We start from the raw sequence: 17,741 nt of genomic DNA, 5'->3' as shown, positions 1-17,741 counted from the left end.
TCTCTGGAGGGACAAGAGGCCTTGCAGAGGGATCTGGATAGATTAAAGCATTGGGCAGTCACCAATGGGCTGAAATTTAACGAGAACAAATGCCGGATTGGGGAGCGGCCCTGCAGAAAGGGGTCTGGAGGGCTGGTCGGCAGCAGGCTCAATGTGAGCCAGCAGTGCGTGCCCTGGCAGCCGAGAGGGCAAACCCCATCCTGGGGGGATCCCACACAGCCTGACCAGCCGGTCAAAAGAGGGGATTATCCTGCTGTATTCAGCGTTGGTGCGGCCCCACCTGGAGTACTGTGCGCAGTTCTGGGCCCCACCATGTCAGAAGGATGTGAAGGTCCTTGAATGCGTCCAGAGGAGGGCAACCAAGCTGGTGATGGGGCTGGAAGGCATGTCCTGTGAGGAGAGGCTGAGGACTTTGTGCTTGTCTGGTTTGGAGAAAAGGAGGCAGAGGGGTGACCTCATGGCTCTCTACAGCTTCGTGAGGGGGGGACGTGGAGAGGGAGGTGCTGAGCTCTTCTCCCTGGGATCCAGTGAGAGGACGCGTGGGAATGGTTCAAAGCTGCGTCAGGGAGGTTCAGACTTGACATTAGGAGACATTTCTTGACTGAGAGGGTGGTCAAACCCTGGAACAGGCTTCCTAGAGAGGTGGTCAATGCCCCCTGCCTGTCGGTGTTTAAGAGGCATTTGGACAATGCCCTTAACAACATGCTTTAACTTTTGTTCAGCCCTGAAGCGCTCAGGCAGTTGGACTAGATGATCACTGTAGTCCCTTCCAACTGGAACTATTCTGTTCTGTTCTATTCTATTCTATATTCTATTTTAAAATTGTACCTGCATATGAAGCATATTCAGTAGGGCTTTACAAGTAGCCTCTATTCTGGTCTTCTGTTTGAAATCTCTGTTGAAATGGAAATCCTCAGGATTCCTCACGTGCTAGGCCAAATAAAGCACCCTTTTTAGGGCCTGGCATCACCTCTTCCACGGATATCAAAAATCTTCATCCTCCAGTGTATGTCTCCATTTCATTGAGTGGGTAGCACCACAAGACTTCTGTCTGACTCATGTTCGTCTCTGTCACTGAAGTTTTGTATTTACACATCTGTCCTTTGACCATTAGTTCCAACAGGCTGTCCAGTTTTGGATCATGTACCTCTCAGGCACTGATTATCTTTCCCATAATTTACCTTTCACTTGCCATCTTTATCTTTTTATTTTAAGGGCATCTTAAATGATATTTCAAATCATTCTTAGTATTTATTCTCCCAGTTCAAGCCTAGTGTTTCAATGATGTTCAAGTCGTTCAACTTCTCTATACATACTCATCTTGCAAAAATCTCCTTTAGTGCTATCTGCAGATTAATTTACCCTGCTGGTTTCTCTCTCCTCCAGACCACTGATGATGTTAAGAGAATGGGTCTATACTCATCTTTTTCAGTACACACCTTCCCCTCAGTTAACACAGTCATCTGTCATCTTTGTTAAAGGTCTTTTTAGTTGTTTGCTTTTCATCCAAGTGCTGACAGCCACACCAATGTGAACTCATGCTCCAGACAAAAATTTTTAGGGGGTCCCATATCAAAATTTTACTGTAGTAAACTTAACTCACTTGATTTGTAAGTTAGATTTTAATAGTTCATTCTTTACTGCTTCTTGAATATTAATTCCTTGTGAGGAATCAACTGACCCAGCTGCAATACAAAGTCAAAAAAGATTGTATTGAGTCCTAAGGTCATAAACTGTTACAAACCTAGAGGCAGCATTATAGGCTTGAATAAGTTTTACACAGGTTTTGGAAAACAGTTCAGAGAAAGAAACTCTATACTATCAGCCAGCAACGAGCCAGAGAAATACTTAAGATTTAAGTCATTGAGGAAAAAACCTGCATGTTTCTCTACACTTATGAGCTAGCAAAGAACAATTGCTCTCAATACCAGCTTCAAAATAAAACCATGATGATTCCAAGGCATTAGCAGATTCCTCCTCAGAAGTATTACACAGAGTGGTTGAAGCTACCATTATCTAGCTAAGTTCAGTGTTTACCAGAACTTGTTTAAAGCAGGGTAAGAGAAAGCACAGCCACCATAACACACAAGGAAACTCCTGAATACAACCAAGAAGAGATAGTGAAAAATTATGATTGTTCAAACAAGCATCTAAAGAAGCAGATTGCCCAAAGCATCTTGTGGGGAAAAGCTAAGGAGCCTGAGAAGTGAAAGCTGAGAGTTGATGTGAAAGATGCTGGTACTTTCTCTGAGCATAATGAAGAGTTTGGAGGAGATAAAACTGACTATGATACCAGATTATGTTTTAAAAATAAATTACTGTTCCAGTAAGTGAATCTTTCATCCCTTCTTCCCTCTCCCACCCCCCTCCTCCCACCCCCAATGTAATATACCAAGTAGAAGTGATGCTGATGGTACACTGGCAGGTGACTGGCTGAGCATTTTTCATGAATTTCAGTGAGAGGATGGGGAATATTCAACCATACTTGTGAAAAAGCCCAGTGGAGGCTTAGACCTTCAAGTACTCAAAGGATTAATCTGAGTCCATAAAACATGGGAAGAACATTCTGTAGGAGTGGAAGATTTAAACTTCAAAGGGAGTTGAGATTTAAATGTGCAGGAAACAAAATCATCAGTCTGTGAGAAGACTCCTGGAGTACCTTGTAAATGAGTACAACTTACAACTTCAAATACAGAAACGAAACATTTTAAAGGACAGGAAGATGGTTAGGAAGCTGGAGGAGATATGTACGTCTCACAGGCCTCTACGTACGCTGTGGGAAGAGTTGTACGGTATCTTCATGGAATCCACAGAGCCCTTTAACCAGCAGACTGAAAGCTGTAGAAGGGAGCACCAACAAGTTCATAAATTCTTGAAAGAAGTCATTTCATCTGTGTGTGGCTGAAGCTCTTACCTTGTGCCATTCTAATAAACCCTTGATTTCTGACAGTATCTCAGATTCCTCAAGTACCCACAAGTTCTTTTCTCTGTGCCAAAAACACAAGGATGGAAACATCTGAAATAGGTGAGGTGTTTCCTAAGGTGTTCTGAGGCACTGTGGAAAGAGGAGATGTAACACCATATATCCAAATCTGTGCCATGGGACTGTGCCTGGTCACCCAATAAATTCCCCATTCGGTGGCTGCCAGAGCATGACGCAACCCACCTCTTCCCTCAGAGTAACAAGAATGGCTGGATCTTTCCCCACATCAGCAGCACTGTGGGAACCAAGATTATTGCCTCTCAGTGACTCTTGAGTAAACAACCTCAGTTTACAAGCAAAGCAGAGAGACTGATTGCCTTAGAAACATGGAAAGCTAACCTCTTTTCACTATTCTTTCTCATCTAGATGGCATTCTTTGCAATACTTGTGCTCCTCAGTGTCTGCAACTAATGGGTGGAATAATTTGATCTTGGTAAACAATTATTTTGCTGGTGTGCAAGAAAAGAGCAAAGTCTAGCTCCCTGAGCAGTGCTAACTGTGCAGGGAGAACAGAAGCAAAAGCAGCAATAATTATACCCAATTTCCTAAGCGTAACTTCATTTAATGGGTAAAAGAAAGGTTGGTCTCTCACTATCATGCACAGAAGAGGGAAACAGTACCCAGCCTCTAACAGAAGGAAGGCTGAAGGAACCTGTGACTGCACATCTGCTAAGGTGTACAGCTGGACAGGCAGATACGTAGGTTGTATGTGCAATCTCTATACACCTGCATATGCCCACATATGTCTTAACTGACATCCATATAAATGTACGGTAAGTATGTCTGTGCATGTGTTGACCTACAAATGAATGTATATGAGTGCACACACTCAGACCAGATGTAGCATGAACATTTTCAACCTGTTCATATGTGGTCAAACTTATGGAAGCTGCTGCCATTGACCCACCTGTACGCTCAGGTGCATACCACTCCTTTTTTGTGTATGAGAACACCCTGTGTGTGCTCTGTGGGAAATACATTCCAGAGGATGCTGTTTGTGGTGAAACGCTTAAGCAGTTATTTGCCTGCTTCTTTGACTCCAAGTCTTTTTCCCATTCGCACAAACCTGGAGATGCAAACTTATTTGACCCTGTCAATCACAAAACAGCTCAGAGGTGCTTTTCTGAAAATACATAATATCTGCAGTTTATTTTTCAGTTTGGTATGAGGGGCAGGGGTTGTTCAAGCACAGGCTTTTTTCTTAGACATGCATCCCATGGACGACTCAGGGCAGAGAGTCTCTAGTCCTTCACCAGCCGGTAGATGTGATGCTGGGCACCATGGTCACTAGTTGACACCTCAAAAACATATGCTATGCACAGCAAGGTCTCCTGTGTGTCCCTGTTTGTCACAACCTAGACAGAAAAGGAGAAGAAGCTGAGATGGCAACTGCTGTTCCTCTGCTTACATATTCCAACACATTTAACATAGGGCAAAAAGTCCGTAATAGGCAAAGAACAGAGAAATACAGGAACGATACACAGCTCAGCCACTGCAACCCTCAGTCTATGTGCCCACACACCCAAGCAAAACACTTTCACAGCATTGGGACTACAATGCAGTGAAGAGGCAGGGAGGTGCGCAGAGTCCACTGTGAAGAAAAGAAAGCTGTAACCAAGCAGTGATCACGTAAGTGGAAGCAGGTCCACTAGGTCCTCTATTCCTCACCCCCTGGTGTTGCAGATTTCAGCAGAGAGAAGGTGTTTCACAGAAAATCTGTTTTTGCTCTGTTTGTTGGGTATAGACAGGCCACCTGTGGTACATCCACTCCTGCTTACGTATCTGTTGATATATCACAGCCGTGAACAGTTCTTTCCCTCCATCTGCTCCTGCTTGTCAGTGGTAGACACAGACCATGAGGATTATAGAGTATAACTCATTTTACAGGAGACTTATAGGTTTGACTCCATTACGCTTCCCATTCCATACACTGTAGATGTCGGGAGAAGGATGGCTGCTACACCCATGCATTCTTACAGAAGCTCCTTTTTTTCCATTTCTTTTTCTATGGGCCTTCAGGAACCTTAGCTTCTCTGCAATATGACTCAGTGTCACCAAGCATGGTGATGAACAGTGTTGTCCTAGTTTCGGAAGCGTGCACTGCCTACACTACACGGCAGGGACAAGCGAAATGTTGCACCCAGAGCTCCTAGCTCCTTCCCTCTCTCTGTCACTGCAGAACTTTGCACATTCTTGTCATCTGAGTTTGTGCCATAGCTAAAGCTTCAAGCCGTTCTCTCCTGCTGGAGGAGATACATTTTTATCAGCAGTAGCACCAGCTCAATTACAGAAGAAAAACATACCAGCTGGAGGCTTGAACTGTACCGAAGCCCAACTGTTCTTGTGAAAACAGAAAGAAAATAGCTGTTTTCAAACTTGCTTATTAATTTTAGCAGCCTGATTTCGGTCTATTCTGTTTTCTTTTCTTACTTCTTGATTGGGTTTACAGCTGAACTAACCCTTCTTTCTTCTGCAGGCCATCGTGAGTTATACACACCCAGGTGTGGCAAGGCACCAGAGCCTTTTCTGGAAAATGGGCTGTGAAATCCTGGAGGGCTAGATACAGAGCAACGTGCAAAGCAAGACAAATCATGCTTGTGAGATTAGGGGTATCTAAGCTCATGAAAGGGTCTAGAAAAAATGTAATCAGACTTGCCTCAGAAGTTGGTAGTGGGGACTGAGGACTAGCAGCACCCCTTGCATTAAACATGATCATTTTTCAGCTCCCCAGTGGGGAGTGAGGGGTGGAAGATGCTCAGTCTGCTGCTCAGGGAGCAGGACTGCAAGGCAATACATAAAAGGCTGTGCCAGTACCCACATGCGACATGCCTCTCTGTGACAGGAGGTAAGGGAAGGACATGAGATTACTCAAAACATAAAGCCCCAGAGGAAGTATAACTATATGACAACTTTGTTCATAAAATTTATAGCAAGTGTGGGCCTGACCGAGGAATGAAACATACAGAAAGTAGTTACAGTGTTCTTCAGTATGAATTACAGCACACAGGCCTTCCATCTCTCTGTCCCTGCCTCCTTCATGCTTTTGCTCATCTAAAAAACCTCTTAGCATTGATACTCCTCTTTTCTTCCAGATGCTAAAGATCTCAGTACAAACATGAAAGAGTAAAGCCTCCTAAAGCCCTGTGAGGTATACTATTAACCTTGTGTTTTACAGCTGAGGTACCTGAGCCACAGAGCAGTGAAATGAGTTGCCTGAAGTCCCACAAGATCTCTAGAGAATGGAATGAAGACCACTTGATTTCCATTCTTTCATACAGCTGCTAGCATCTCTTCTACTTACCCAACCTCAGGTTCTTTGGGCGAAGATCTGTGACGCATCTTGTAGAGGCGAGCACAGAACTCAGTCCATTAGGAAAATCCACCTTTTAAGCTGTCTTTGCCCTCTTCCCAAATTTCGGCTGCATCCGAGCCTGGAAAGGCTCCTGGTACGACATAGACACTAATGCAAATCTAGTTGCTGCAGCCTTGTAGTACTGCCCTACCTAGAGGCTGCAGTGATTCATGAAGGTGTCATAGAGCTTCCCCCAACATGCCCCTTCCTTTATGTGCCTCTGTATTCTTTCCAGGTTCAGGATGGTCCTGAGGAAACAACTTTTTTTTTTTTCCCTCCTACCTGGCCAGTGAAGAACTCTTCCCATGACAAAATTAACAGTGCCACTTAACAGTGCTCTTGTTTTTTTTTTTTTTTACCTTGCAAAAAGGGCCAGGGCACAGAATGGACCTCAACATTTGTCCAATAGTGGAATGAGCATTTCCTTCACTGACTTTTGCATCCTTCTCCTTCCTTTATCTCTCTGCCTCATGAGTTCTCCCTTTATCTTTCTTTTTTTCTCTCTCTTACTCACGTCTCTCAAATTCTTCTGCTGCTTCTCTGCATGAGTTACTATCTCTAGAGCTCCATAAATGGTCTTGATGTGCAATACACGCAAGAGATACCAAGTTCAATTACATGCTGAGCTGTAAAAGGAAATCTGCTTTGACTCACAACAGTGAACTCCTGCATGGGGCTCACATGTTTCCAAGCTCCAACGAAAACAGTTGAAAGTCCCACCTGTAAGATAGTAAAGTTCTCCAGCACACTGTTCATCATATACTTCTCAGGAAGGTGCTTGAGTTTATGAATGAAGTTTATCATGTATTCGCAGAGAGGGGAACGGTGAATGCGATAGGAATAGTGTCCATTTTCATAGCGTGCATACTCTGTCTGCAATGCAAAACACAAAAGGGGCACATGGGGCTAATGTTGTCACATTAGTAGCATTAATCACATAAAGGGATTCAGAACAGAAAAATTACAATGGCATTTTCAAGTCATTTTTCTAACAGTAATGAGCTGATTAATCATTCTTCTACAGTACTTCGCACCAAGGGCAGTCTCCTTGAGCCCTCTAATTTCTTCAGCTTGATTTCTTTTTACTTTAGAACAGTGTGTTCCAGCTTACGAGCAGCAAACTGCCAAGGAGCTGTGAAAGGTAACTAAGAGGAGCAGACCAATTGTCAGCTATACTACGGTCTGCAACTCTACTGGAAAAATATTAGGTGTGAATAAACTGAACAAGTTAAAACTACTGCTTTAGCAAGACCAGGAAGCTCCTAGTAATGATGGTAATCGTATGCTCAGGATACTTCACAGCTGGAAAGGACAAACGCCTTCTGGTACCAGTGAGAGAAAGAACATAGTATCTCTGCTCCCCCTTAGGAGAGGCTCTGGCCAGTGTTACACAGAGGGATTTTTTTTGTTCACATTCACATCTTAGCTGCTGTATATTTCATCTGCCTTTGAACAGAAGCTGAGGCTGGATTCTATCATTTCACAGCATACCCTTAATTGCCCGTTACCTCCTTTCACCCCCAAGAGCTTTGTTTCCTTTCATGTGCACCACGACACCTTTCTTTGGCCTATCTATCCCATCATGCAAATACACAACCGGACTTCAGGCATTTCTATCATATGACTGGAGATGGGTCTTGGGGAAGGATATAACTTGAACTGACTGCTGACAGGAGAACGACTGGTGTTCTGCACACAGGCACTCCTCCTGCACCTAAAGGCTCCTTGAGAAAGAGAGCAGCAGGAAACAGGTCAGAGCAGCTCTCTTTGCAGCTGAACGTGGCATCAGAAAGAATTTCTTCGTTGTCGGATACATGCATAATTATGCAGCTCCAGTGTTGCTCAAGATGTAAGTGTAGAAGCACTAAATAAAGGCCCACAAAACCATAAGACTATAGCCTGTAAATTATTACAGTCTATTAATTAATAGCTGTAGTCTATACATGATCTGTTTAAAAACACTGATGAGAGTGAGGTGTTGCCTATTTGTCTTCACCTTTCTGGACTACAAAACAAGGGTCCAGGTTTCCTAGCTTTTTTTACTCCCCAAAAAAACCCCAGAGAATCACCAGAGCTGAGAGTCTTACATATTCACATGTCTTCAGAAACTGAGATTTAAGGAAACAATAGCAAACACTACCGGGTCTTCAATGAAGTCCTGAGACAAGGCCATGTTGCAGGCTAGAGCAATCTTGTACCTGCGTATCTCAGAAATAATAATCTATGGTATCCATCTCCCTGACAACAAGCATGGGATATATTTTGCCTTGAGATATACGCAAGATGCAAATACTTGAAGAGACAAAACAGAAGCCAGAGAGAACCTTGCACCCAGGTGTCTGCTCCCTACCTCCACTTTCTCCACCACCTGCTTTCCAAAGGAACACACTTTGGTGGAACAGGTAATGACCATGTTTTCTGGGCTCTCATATTGGCTGGAAACGCCATAGAAAGACCTGGATTCATCTTCAATATTGGTGTTCAAATCAGCCTGCCAAAAAAAAAAAAGGGGGAAGAAAAATAGATGGTTATCAATAGATGGTTGTGGTGTTTTTTCACCATTACCTTGCATAGCCAAGATTGTAAAGCACTGGAGTATCCAGAGCTCCTTAAGCAGATGAATGCGCATCAAGCAAGCAGTGAAATCTGAAGATTATGCACTAAAATCCAGTTCCCACCTCAGAAAATGGTGGTGGGGATTTGCATACACATTGGGGAAATCTGGTGGAATATCCTCTTAACATTAAAAACATATGACACAGCCCCTTGCCTTAGCCGATATTTACCGTAACTGCACAGTGCCAGTACAACATGGAGGTACTCACAAAGCATGTGGAGAGCAGACAGGAGGGCACTGTAGAGACAGAGCAATGCAACAGACAGGCTAGACTGGGCTGCCTCACTAAGGTGGAAAAATAAAGGTACAGCAACTGTAATAAAGCTTTTCCACACTGAATTCATAGGTAAGGGGAAAGAGACAGAGCAGAGAGAAGGCATATGTGAGTACACACACGCATTAGGCTCGGGTACTATGCTATGAAGAATGTAAGTAGACAGGATTGCAATGTAAGGAATATAGGTTGCTGATGGATCCAGCCCAGTTCCACGTGAATACAAACCCATCTCCATTAGCAGCCACAGTTTTCAAATGTGGGTGCCTAAGGTTGGCCAACTGAAGCTTCATGTTGGGACTCAACTCCTAGAACTCCTGGTTGTCTGAAGTTCCCACCAGGGGTCATTCAAACCCCGTGCAGGAAAAGAAGAGGCGGCTGCCTTAAGCTCGGAAAACACAACAGGGGTGCGGGAATGCCCAGCTCAGCTTCCTCCCTTTCAAAACTAAAAGGGTAGAGCTGCTCTGTACTCCACAAGCCCAGGTGCTAGCTTACATCAGCAGAAAAGCAATGACCAGTTCCCATAGGCTACTTCAGACTATTGCATTCTTCCTGCTGAACTGAGGGAAACAGGAAACTGAACAAAGTGTATTCCTGCTATAGTGGATACGGTGTGAGTAGGACTGCATTAGATGCCATTCCAGCATGGTTTTCTTAGCCGATATCCGGGAAAGTTTTTTATTCGAGATCTAGAGCAGCGCTTGGGACAAGCAATGCTAGCCTTGGAACTGGACCACTCAATAATGAATCCCCCTTTTCTTTGCCATACAAAATACCTGTCTCTGCCATGGGATAATACTGTTAGCTTATTTCTCTTAAGTAGCAATTTCACAAGAGGTTTAAGTCAATCTAGAAAGTGCCAGTCCAGCCTTCTCCCCATCCGTAGCCACACAAGCTTGCTGTTGCCTTTGTGCCACCATTAGCCATTGCACGACTCTGTTGTTAGCCAGATGAGAGAGTTGATCCCATCCAAGACAAATTTTATTGTGGTTTTGGTGAGTTAGTTTTCAGTAAGACAAGAAAAATCACTTGGATCTCCACAAAGCTGCAGGGGCTGGAAGAGGTGAGAACACACACAAAAGCTGAGGGCACAAAGAATGCCTACTTTGATGGCAACACATGCTCAGGTTGGCTTGAGCCTCTTGGGAAACTGCACCTCCAAGCTGTAGTTTCATAACACCAGGCTGGTCCTGACACCAAGAGAGAGCAGTCTCACTGTCCCAGAGCAGTTTGTGCCTCCCCATTCCTCCTGTACTGACACAAATGTTTCTGTAGCTGTATTACAAGACTCGCTGAGGAATTGCTCAGCTAGTTCTCGGTGGGATTGGCTCCCTGACCTGATTCAGAAGCACTTGTGTGTGTTCAGACAAAAAACATGTGTTGGGAGGATGGGCAGCAATAGGGAAACCAGAAGGCAGGATTGCTGCTTCTAGTGAATTCTGGGTTTGAGAAACTACAGCAGTAACTAGGAAACTGCTAGAAGCCATGCTTTGTTGTCATTCCTTTCAAGTTGAAAAGTTTTGCCCCTGGAGAGTTAGGCTGAGCCATCTCTGTACCACAACACTCACCAGCACCTCCCATTGCACAGAGTTGTTGTCACAGAAGAATTCATCATTTTGCCAATAGTCATGCCAAAAGCACTAGCAGGAAAAGCAGCTGTGTAATAATGTGCAGCGTTTCCATTCAATCCAGTTCCCATGGCTGTTAACTTGCCACTTGAGGTGTGTGAAGGAGGAGGTGGTAAAGGACATAAAATAAACCATCCTCCCGTTTATTTCAGAAAATTCAGTTCCATTTTCCACTTAGCACAACACTCGGGCATTGCTGCCACTGTGCCATTGTGCACACATACTTCCACCTAGAGAAAAACTACCATCTGCATTAAATGATGCCACAGAAGATCCAAGCAAACGAACCAATAACATCCAATTACCATGATTTTTTTTTATACTACAAACTCAGAAGCAAGTGAAAGACAGATTTAGGGGAGGTTTTTCATGAAGTACAGTGGGCAATGCATCTCCTGGGCTATCTCCTAGACTAGCAGTTGTAGCATTCAGATAATTCTAGCAGGACAAAGATTAAGTCCAGGCAAGACGACAGAATGCTCCACTGTTCACATCAACACTGGCAGCATTAGGGATGGACATACAGCTTTCACTCTGCCCTTAATGGACAGCATAACAGCATGATATTTAAATACATGACCACTCCTCAAAATGACTGTGTTGTTTCACACAGTTTCTACAAAAATCCTTAACAGTTGTAACATTTTCACCACAGATTACGGATGAAAGAAAGTCCATTTGTCAGAATGGCTTGCCTTCTCTATGACTCCCCCTCTTAAGTCGAATCCCTCCCTCTGAATTAGTCACAGATCTTCAACCCTTGTGAATATGCTTGGCCCTACATGCATACTACATTCATACCAGTTTACACCAGCTGTGCACTCATACCTTTATGTTTTCCTAAATTTCTCATCTCCTGCATACTATATATTCAAGAGCATCCTCTGATTTATCAGGAGATAGTCATACAAAACCGGCAATTATTTTATTCTCATGCTTGTTTCTCCTCAGAAGATAGCTTCACAAAACAATTTATCCAGCTGAATAGGTTCCTGACTTCTCTTAACAACTTATCCTTTTTTGCCCCTATAGTTTTCTGCCTCCTCACTGAGTTGAAAACAAATTTGGGCACACATGTTAAAATATATGAGTAAAACAATTTGGATTTAAAACTTCTTTAAAAATTATTTTACATCATTCATTTTTGCACCACTGAGGTAGTGATAACTTTTGCACAAGACTTGGAAACAACAGCTGAAGGAAGATTGGAAGCTTTTACATTGTCATGACCATCTAAATGACTGTAATGCAGTGTTATGCTCTGACGGTTTGTCTATACTGGAGTAGCATATGTGGGCAAATCCAGGCTACTTTAACCTGACAGCACAGGTATTAATAGGAACAAGGCGCAGGCATTACAGACTTAATCATAATTCACGTTGCCAAGTGAATTATTATGGTCATGCTGAAGTCCTTGCTATCAAATTTTCCCCACTATAGCTATGCAGCTACTTTGTTTGCCCCACAAATGTACATGTATTAGAGAGTAGCAATGCTACTCTGTTTGGGTTTAGGTTTTTATTGAGTTACTGTAATAGTCATTTACATGTCAATGCAACTAACTGTATTGTTTATTTGACCCATACTCCAGCTGTCTGAATAAACATTAATTCCTTCCCCTCTCCAAAGAGGAACTAGACTAGGAGTCCTTTGCAATATTGTTCAGCTATTTCCCTTGGGGGTGATAAACACAATGTATGGACCCAGTTCCGCTTTTCCAAAGAAATTGTCCCACTGAGTCAAAAGAACAAAGGGTCAAGGCTACTGAAGCTTGGTTGGATCACTGCTACATAAACATAGCAGAGGTTCTCACTGCAGAACCAGGCAAACATTTTCAGGGTCTCACTAGTAAAGTTAAGGTTATACTCCCCTGAACTCTTAATGGCAAATTAAGAAATAAGTGCAGTCAATATGAGGCAAAGGAGAAAGGTGCTAGTTCCACTTCATGAGAAAAGCTTCACTAGCCCTAAGAAGCCACTCTAGCGTACCTCCACAATTTGGCAAGTCTCCCGTCAAAAGAGCAGACTAGAATTTCACAGCTAGTTAACATCTAATTAATCAACATTAAACTATTTGGCAGTAGGCAAAATTATGGTAACACTGTTTGAATTAAGCAGTCATTGCCATTCACTAACATTATGTACAATCAGGTTCCTGGAAGCCCTGCTGCAGTGAAGCAATGGGGTCATGTTGGAACTCCCTGGCATTTACACTGCACTTTTTATTCTAAAGTATGTCCCATATTATGGGCTAGGACTGTCAGACATGTCTTAGGGTGGTCAGTCAACAAGAGCTGTGCACCCACCTACTGTCACCTCTGAAAATCTCAGCCCATAAACATACATACATGGAATTTCAGCAGCTCCAGGGAATGACACTAGCAGCTAGCTGAGGGCTCCAGTTCACATTTGCAGGAGAATGGAGCTACAGCACCTCAGACAGATACTGCTGGCCTTACAGTTACAGCTTATTTACTTACTTAAAGCTGCTGGTTCCCATCCTCTCGTGGAAGTTACTGCCCCCATACCAGAGATTATTTAGCACACACATATCTGCTCTTGAATTATTTGCAATCTGGTTTGTTCATGTCAACTGAAAATGGCAATGGTGTACATGAATACGAGACCAAAGAACCGCTCAGGAGTAGAACTCCAACCTGTTCGCTTTCCCTGCTACGGAGATGATTACCTCCTTGAAGGGAGACAAGGCGGAAAATTGAGGAAGAACACTGTTAGCTGACATAGCCAAATTAACTTCTAAACATCAACTGGACACTGAGGTAAATCACTAATGGTTGCAGTTATGCTTCCCAGGATTGCACCAGGACAAAAATCATACTGCACATCACGGGGTCTCTAATGACCAAAAGAGCTACTGCTTTTAACTTAACATCTAAAAATGCTACGGCCTCCATGTCTAGATTCTTATGAGCTCCTCAAAACACCTAGACCACACTGTGGCTTTAGGGAAAGGACTCTTTCTTTCTCTTCACTTTCTGATTTCCTTCTCTAAAGAAAACGTTGTGCCAAAGCACACACAATCCCAGGGTGAGCAGCCAAGGTGAGCAGAGAAAGGTCTGCTTTACTTTGTCCACTACTTTCCAACTCTCAAAGATACAAGGGAATAATAGTGACTATGACTTAAAGGAAATTCATCTTCCCAGCGCTTCATCAAGTAGGAAGGCTAATCTTCACTTTATAGTCCGGGAATGCATGGACCTGTTGAATACATAACTGAATGCGATTCTGACCTGGAGACTAGAGCCTAGGTGCCTCAGCTCCTCACTGGCAAATGCACTAGTATGTCCAACAACAGGTGAGATAACTCTTGAATATGTTCCTTACCCTAGCCTAGGCAGGCAAAGGAGACATAGTCAGGATTTAGGAAAGTCCATAGTCAGCAGGCTGAGTTGCCTTGCCCCCCAGGCTCCTACTAGCCACATGGCCTTAAATGCCATGAGAAACCACAGCTTGCAGATATCTTGCACTCAGGTCCCACGTGGTCCATGGAAAGGCATATGCTGAACAATTCTTCAAGAGCAGTCCAAAACTTGTGCTACTGCAGCTTCAGCCTCCAAGAAAGGGAGAAGGGGAGAGTTTCTGAGCTAACCAAAGATAGCAGAAGGCCTTGCCAGAAGTACGGGGAGCTGCAACTTAGCTAGCCCCCCAGGATTGTGTTATTTTGACACCTAGCAGACAGATTCCTCAGCAATTCAGTCTTTCAATCTGCTTTTTGCTGTCAACAATCTCTATACTGTTGAACACTGCGGGGAATAACTTTGGTGAAAGAAGTGCCATTGACAGAGTCTCCTTACATAAGGTAGCAACTGGTAGGAGGTGGTGCTGGTGACTGCAGGTGAAATTAATGGGCTGTCAGATCCATTCTAGGAAAAAATGTGCAAAGATCATAAAAATCTCTGTTGCTAGCTGCTGTCTTGTTTGCTGCCTCAGAAGAGGTGCCAAGGACAGAATGGACATGGAGACCAAATTACCATCTCCTTGCTCTCCAAGCAGTTTTTCCCAGGTCAGGATTGAAAGCATACAGTGGGCAGGGCAGGGTGCCGAGGAGAATTTGCGCGGCTGCTGTTTTGACTGGATTTGCTTGGGACAGGAGAGAAGCCAAGTGCAGGACAGCGGTCTCCAGCCCACCCCTTCGGCCCCTTCCACAAAACTATAATTCACTTACTGGAAAGAAAACACTCAGTGTTTTGACTGGTTCAGCTTGCCTATCACCAAGGAGAAGAAATTACTACATATATTCATCATTGGCAGGAAAGGTCTCCCAAACAATTCTCCTGATCCACCCCTCTGCAGATGGCTGCTCTGGACAAAGTACTGCCTGTCCTGAATTCCCAGTTTGTCATTTTCCTTCTATCCTCCATCTAGAGTCTCACAACTTCTGAAAGCTTTAAGATGCAAGTGCACCATCCTACTAATGTGCAAAGATCTGAAAACGCCTCTTCCCCAAACTATTAATAACGATGCATATAGGAGGAGTCCATGGGGAGAACCAAGTAACAGGTGGTAGAGATAATATTACACTGGAAAAGAGCAGAGCTGCCACTGCCCATGTGTTGGGAGGCTAATGTCTCACATTCATTGTCGTGTGGTAGAATGCACTTGGAGCACTGAGAAATGTCACACAGATGTCATACACAACCTGCCAATCCAAGTCCAAGACTTAGTTCATTGTACCAAACTCCCAATGCCAAAATCAAGGAAGAATTGCAAACACTGCCTATGTTTCAAACCCACCAACTTTTAGCTATGGTGTAAGTAATTTAAAGCACCATTGAACAAACATGAACATCTCTTTCTCAGTCACACTAGGTCCTAAGTGCTATCAGTGATGTCAAGAAACCCCAACCCTGGTGTTTAAAGTCAGGCTTCTGGTGCACAACAGATCATCTGGTATAGTCAATGCTTAGTACAGTAATGGCAGGTTCCTGCCTCAGGTTCTTCAAGCTTAAAACTACATATATACAAAACCGACTTATTCAATGCCTTGATTTTTTAAGTCTTTGCCACCTGCAACCACCACTTCAATTCAGAACCTTTGAAAATTCAATCATATCTTCATGTCTCAAAACACCCCTTCAAGTATTTAACTCTACTCACCAAGTTTAAGGTTATTGGTAATTTGCTTTTGGATAATACTTTTATCCTAAAATGATGCTACAAATTCAACAGTGTAGTTGAATTGCTTTATCCAACACATCTTTGGGCATCAGCAGTATATTTGTATAGCTGTCCAGAGCCATCAGGCAGCAAAATGAAAAAGCACCCTAGCATATACTGTTACAGAGGTATAAAAATGCAGAGGGGCATAAAAATCTCAGCTGAAATCTAGTTTTCTTCTGTTAAACTTTTTTTAAATCACATTGCCTTATCTGTGAAAAGTGTTTGGGGGGGGTGGGGAGCATTGCACTACACTACACTACATCTATTGCAATACACCAAACTCAGGAATTCCCATGACACATGTTAGCACGGTGCATTACAGGCATGGCTCACACGCTGCGTTTAAGTATAAGACTGCATTACCACAATATTTCAGGCACGTTGAATACAATTTTTGCAACAATAAGGTTTGGAGTTTTCCTCAAAAAAGTCCAAATTTTCTGGAGCAAAAGGTTTTTTTGAACTGCTTTGGTTAATATTGCCTTAGAGATCCTAGCTGAAATCTTACAACAGGATTAACGTAAGTACTCCTGTGAAACACACCGCAAATCATAAAAGTGCCCCAATCCTTTCTTATCCAGAATATGACATGAGGAATGGTGTTTTCATCCCTGCTACTGTCTACACTGAGAAACAAATACAAGACCAAATGATTTACTTAAAAGCCTTAGAAGCCTCCATTCAATCAATGACTTGACTTGTAAACTTTGCTTATTTGTAAGTGACAGCCTGTAACGTTTCCACCAATAAAACCTGATGTTAACTCCAGATGGGATTCAACAATGCAAGGCTACCAAAAAAAAAAAAAAAAAAAAATAATCAGAAAGTCAAAATATTAAACCAAGCCCAGAAATATCACTGTCATTATAAGTGTACAGATGCAGAGCCCCAGGACAGCATGTATACGTTGGTGTAAAGGTGTTTCAAATCCTATGTCACATCTCTATGCAAGCCGAATTTCAGTGAGTTGATACCCTCTGGACACCAGACACCTCACGTGGACCCAGAGAGAGTCCAACTTAACGACATCCCACCCTGTAAATCCTTCAAAAGCCTAACTTAGGTTGGTCTGACATGATACATAGGCCACACTTACCCTTCTGATATTAAAAACCAAACACACACAATCCCCAAACCCAACCCTACAAGCGCAAACACACACTAACAGTTTCGATAAATAAAATCACAGTTGCACTAGATCACAATTTCATGATGATTTCTCTCTCCTTAATTCAAGGAATTCAGTGTTTTATTCTCTCTGCGTAACATCTCCCTCTAAGCTCTTCCTTTTGGGTCCTGAAACTCCCAAAGCACTTTAGAGTGACAGCACACAGGAGCCAGTGCTCTTCACCAGGATGTGAATTGTTTCCCGAGATCCCCATCCCACAGCAGGAAGCAGATCTCGCAGCTCCTACTTTTCCAAGGACCATTTCTTAGAAGCTATCCCCTCTTCCTCTTTTTCCATTCTTTTGTCACATCAGACTTCTGTTTCCTTTTCCAGGCAGTTCTTAGGGCAATCAATACCCAGCTTTTGTCAAAGGATACCCTTCTCAGCAAGGTGCTGCTGTCGCTCCCAAGTATTTCTCTTCCACCCGGAACAGGGCTGGTCTTTTACTTTTTGTTTCAACTTTCCCAAACAGGCTTTGTTGTACTCTCACAGAGGCGAATCCCATGAGAAGCCTAGCTCAGTAGCACATAGTCTGCGGG

The 17,741-nt window shown here is 43.3% G+C and overlaps 1 protein-coding gene across 1 annotated transcript in view; it reads right to left on the bottom strand.

Annotated features, from left to right (window-relative positions):
- Positions 1-4,099: 4,099 nt before the first annotated feature.
- TEAD4 (TEA domain family member 4) overlaps positions 4,100-17,741 on the bottom strand; it is a 58,545-nt gene continuing 44,903 nt past the window's right edge. Inside the window, exons 10-12 of the mRNA XM_010575405.1 lie at positions 8,686-8,826; positions 7,056-7,208; positions 4,100-4,338 (exon numbers count right to left, since the gene is read on the bottom strand). Of these exons, the coding sequence (XP_010573707.1) occupies positions 4,225-4,338; positions 7,056-7,208; positions 8,686-8,826 (408 nt within the window). The 3' untranslated portion in view covers positions 4,100-4,224. The remainder of the gene's footprint in view (positions 4,339-7,055; positions 7,209-8,685; positions 8,827-17,741) is intronic.

Source organism: Haliaeetus leucocephalus, unplaced genomic scaffold, assembly GCF_000737465.1.
Source record: "Haliaeetus leucocephalus isolate CR32 unplaced genomic scaffold, Haliaeetus_leucocephalus-4.0 Scaffold473, whole genome shotgun sequence".
Lineage (NCBI taxonomy): Eukaryota > Metazoa > Chordata > Aves > Accipitriformes > Accipitridae > Haliaeetus > Haliaeetus leucocephalus.
This window is presented reverse-complemented; position numbering and strand designations above follow the sequence as displayed.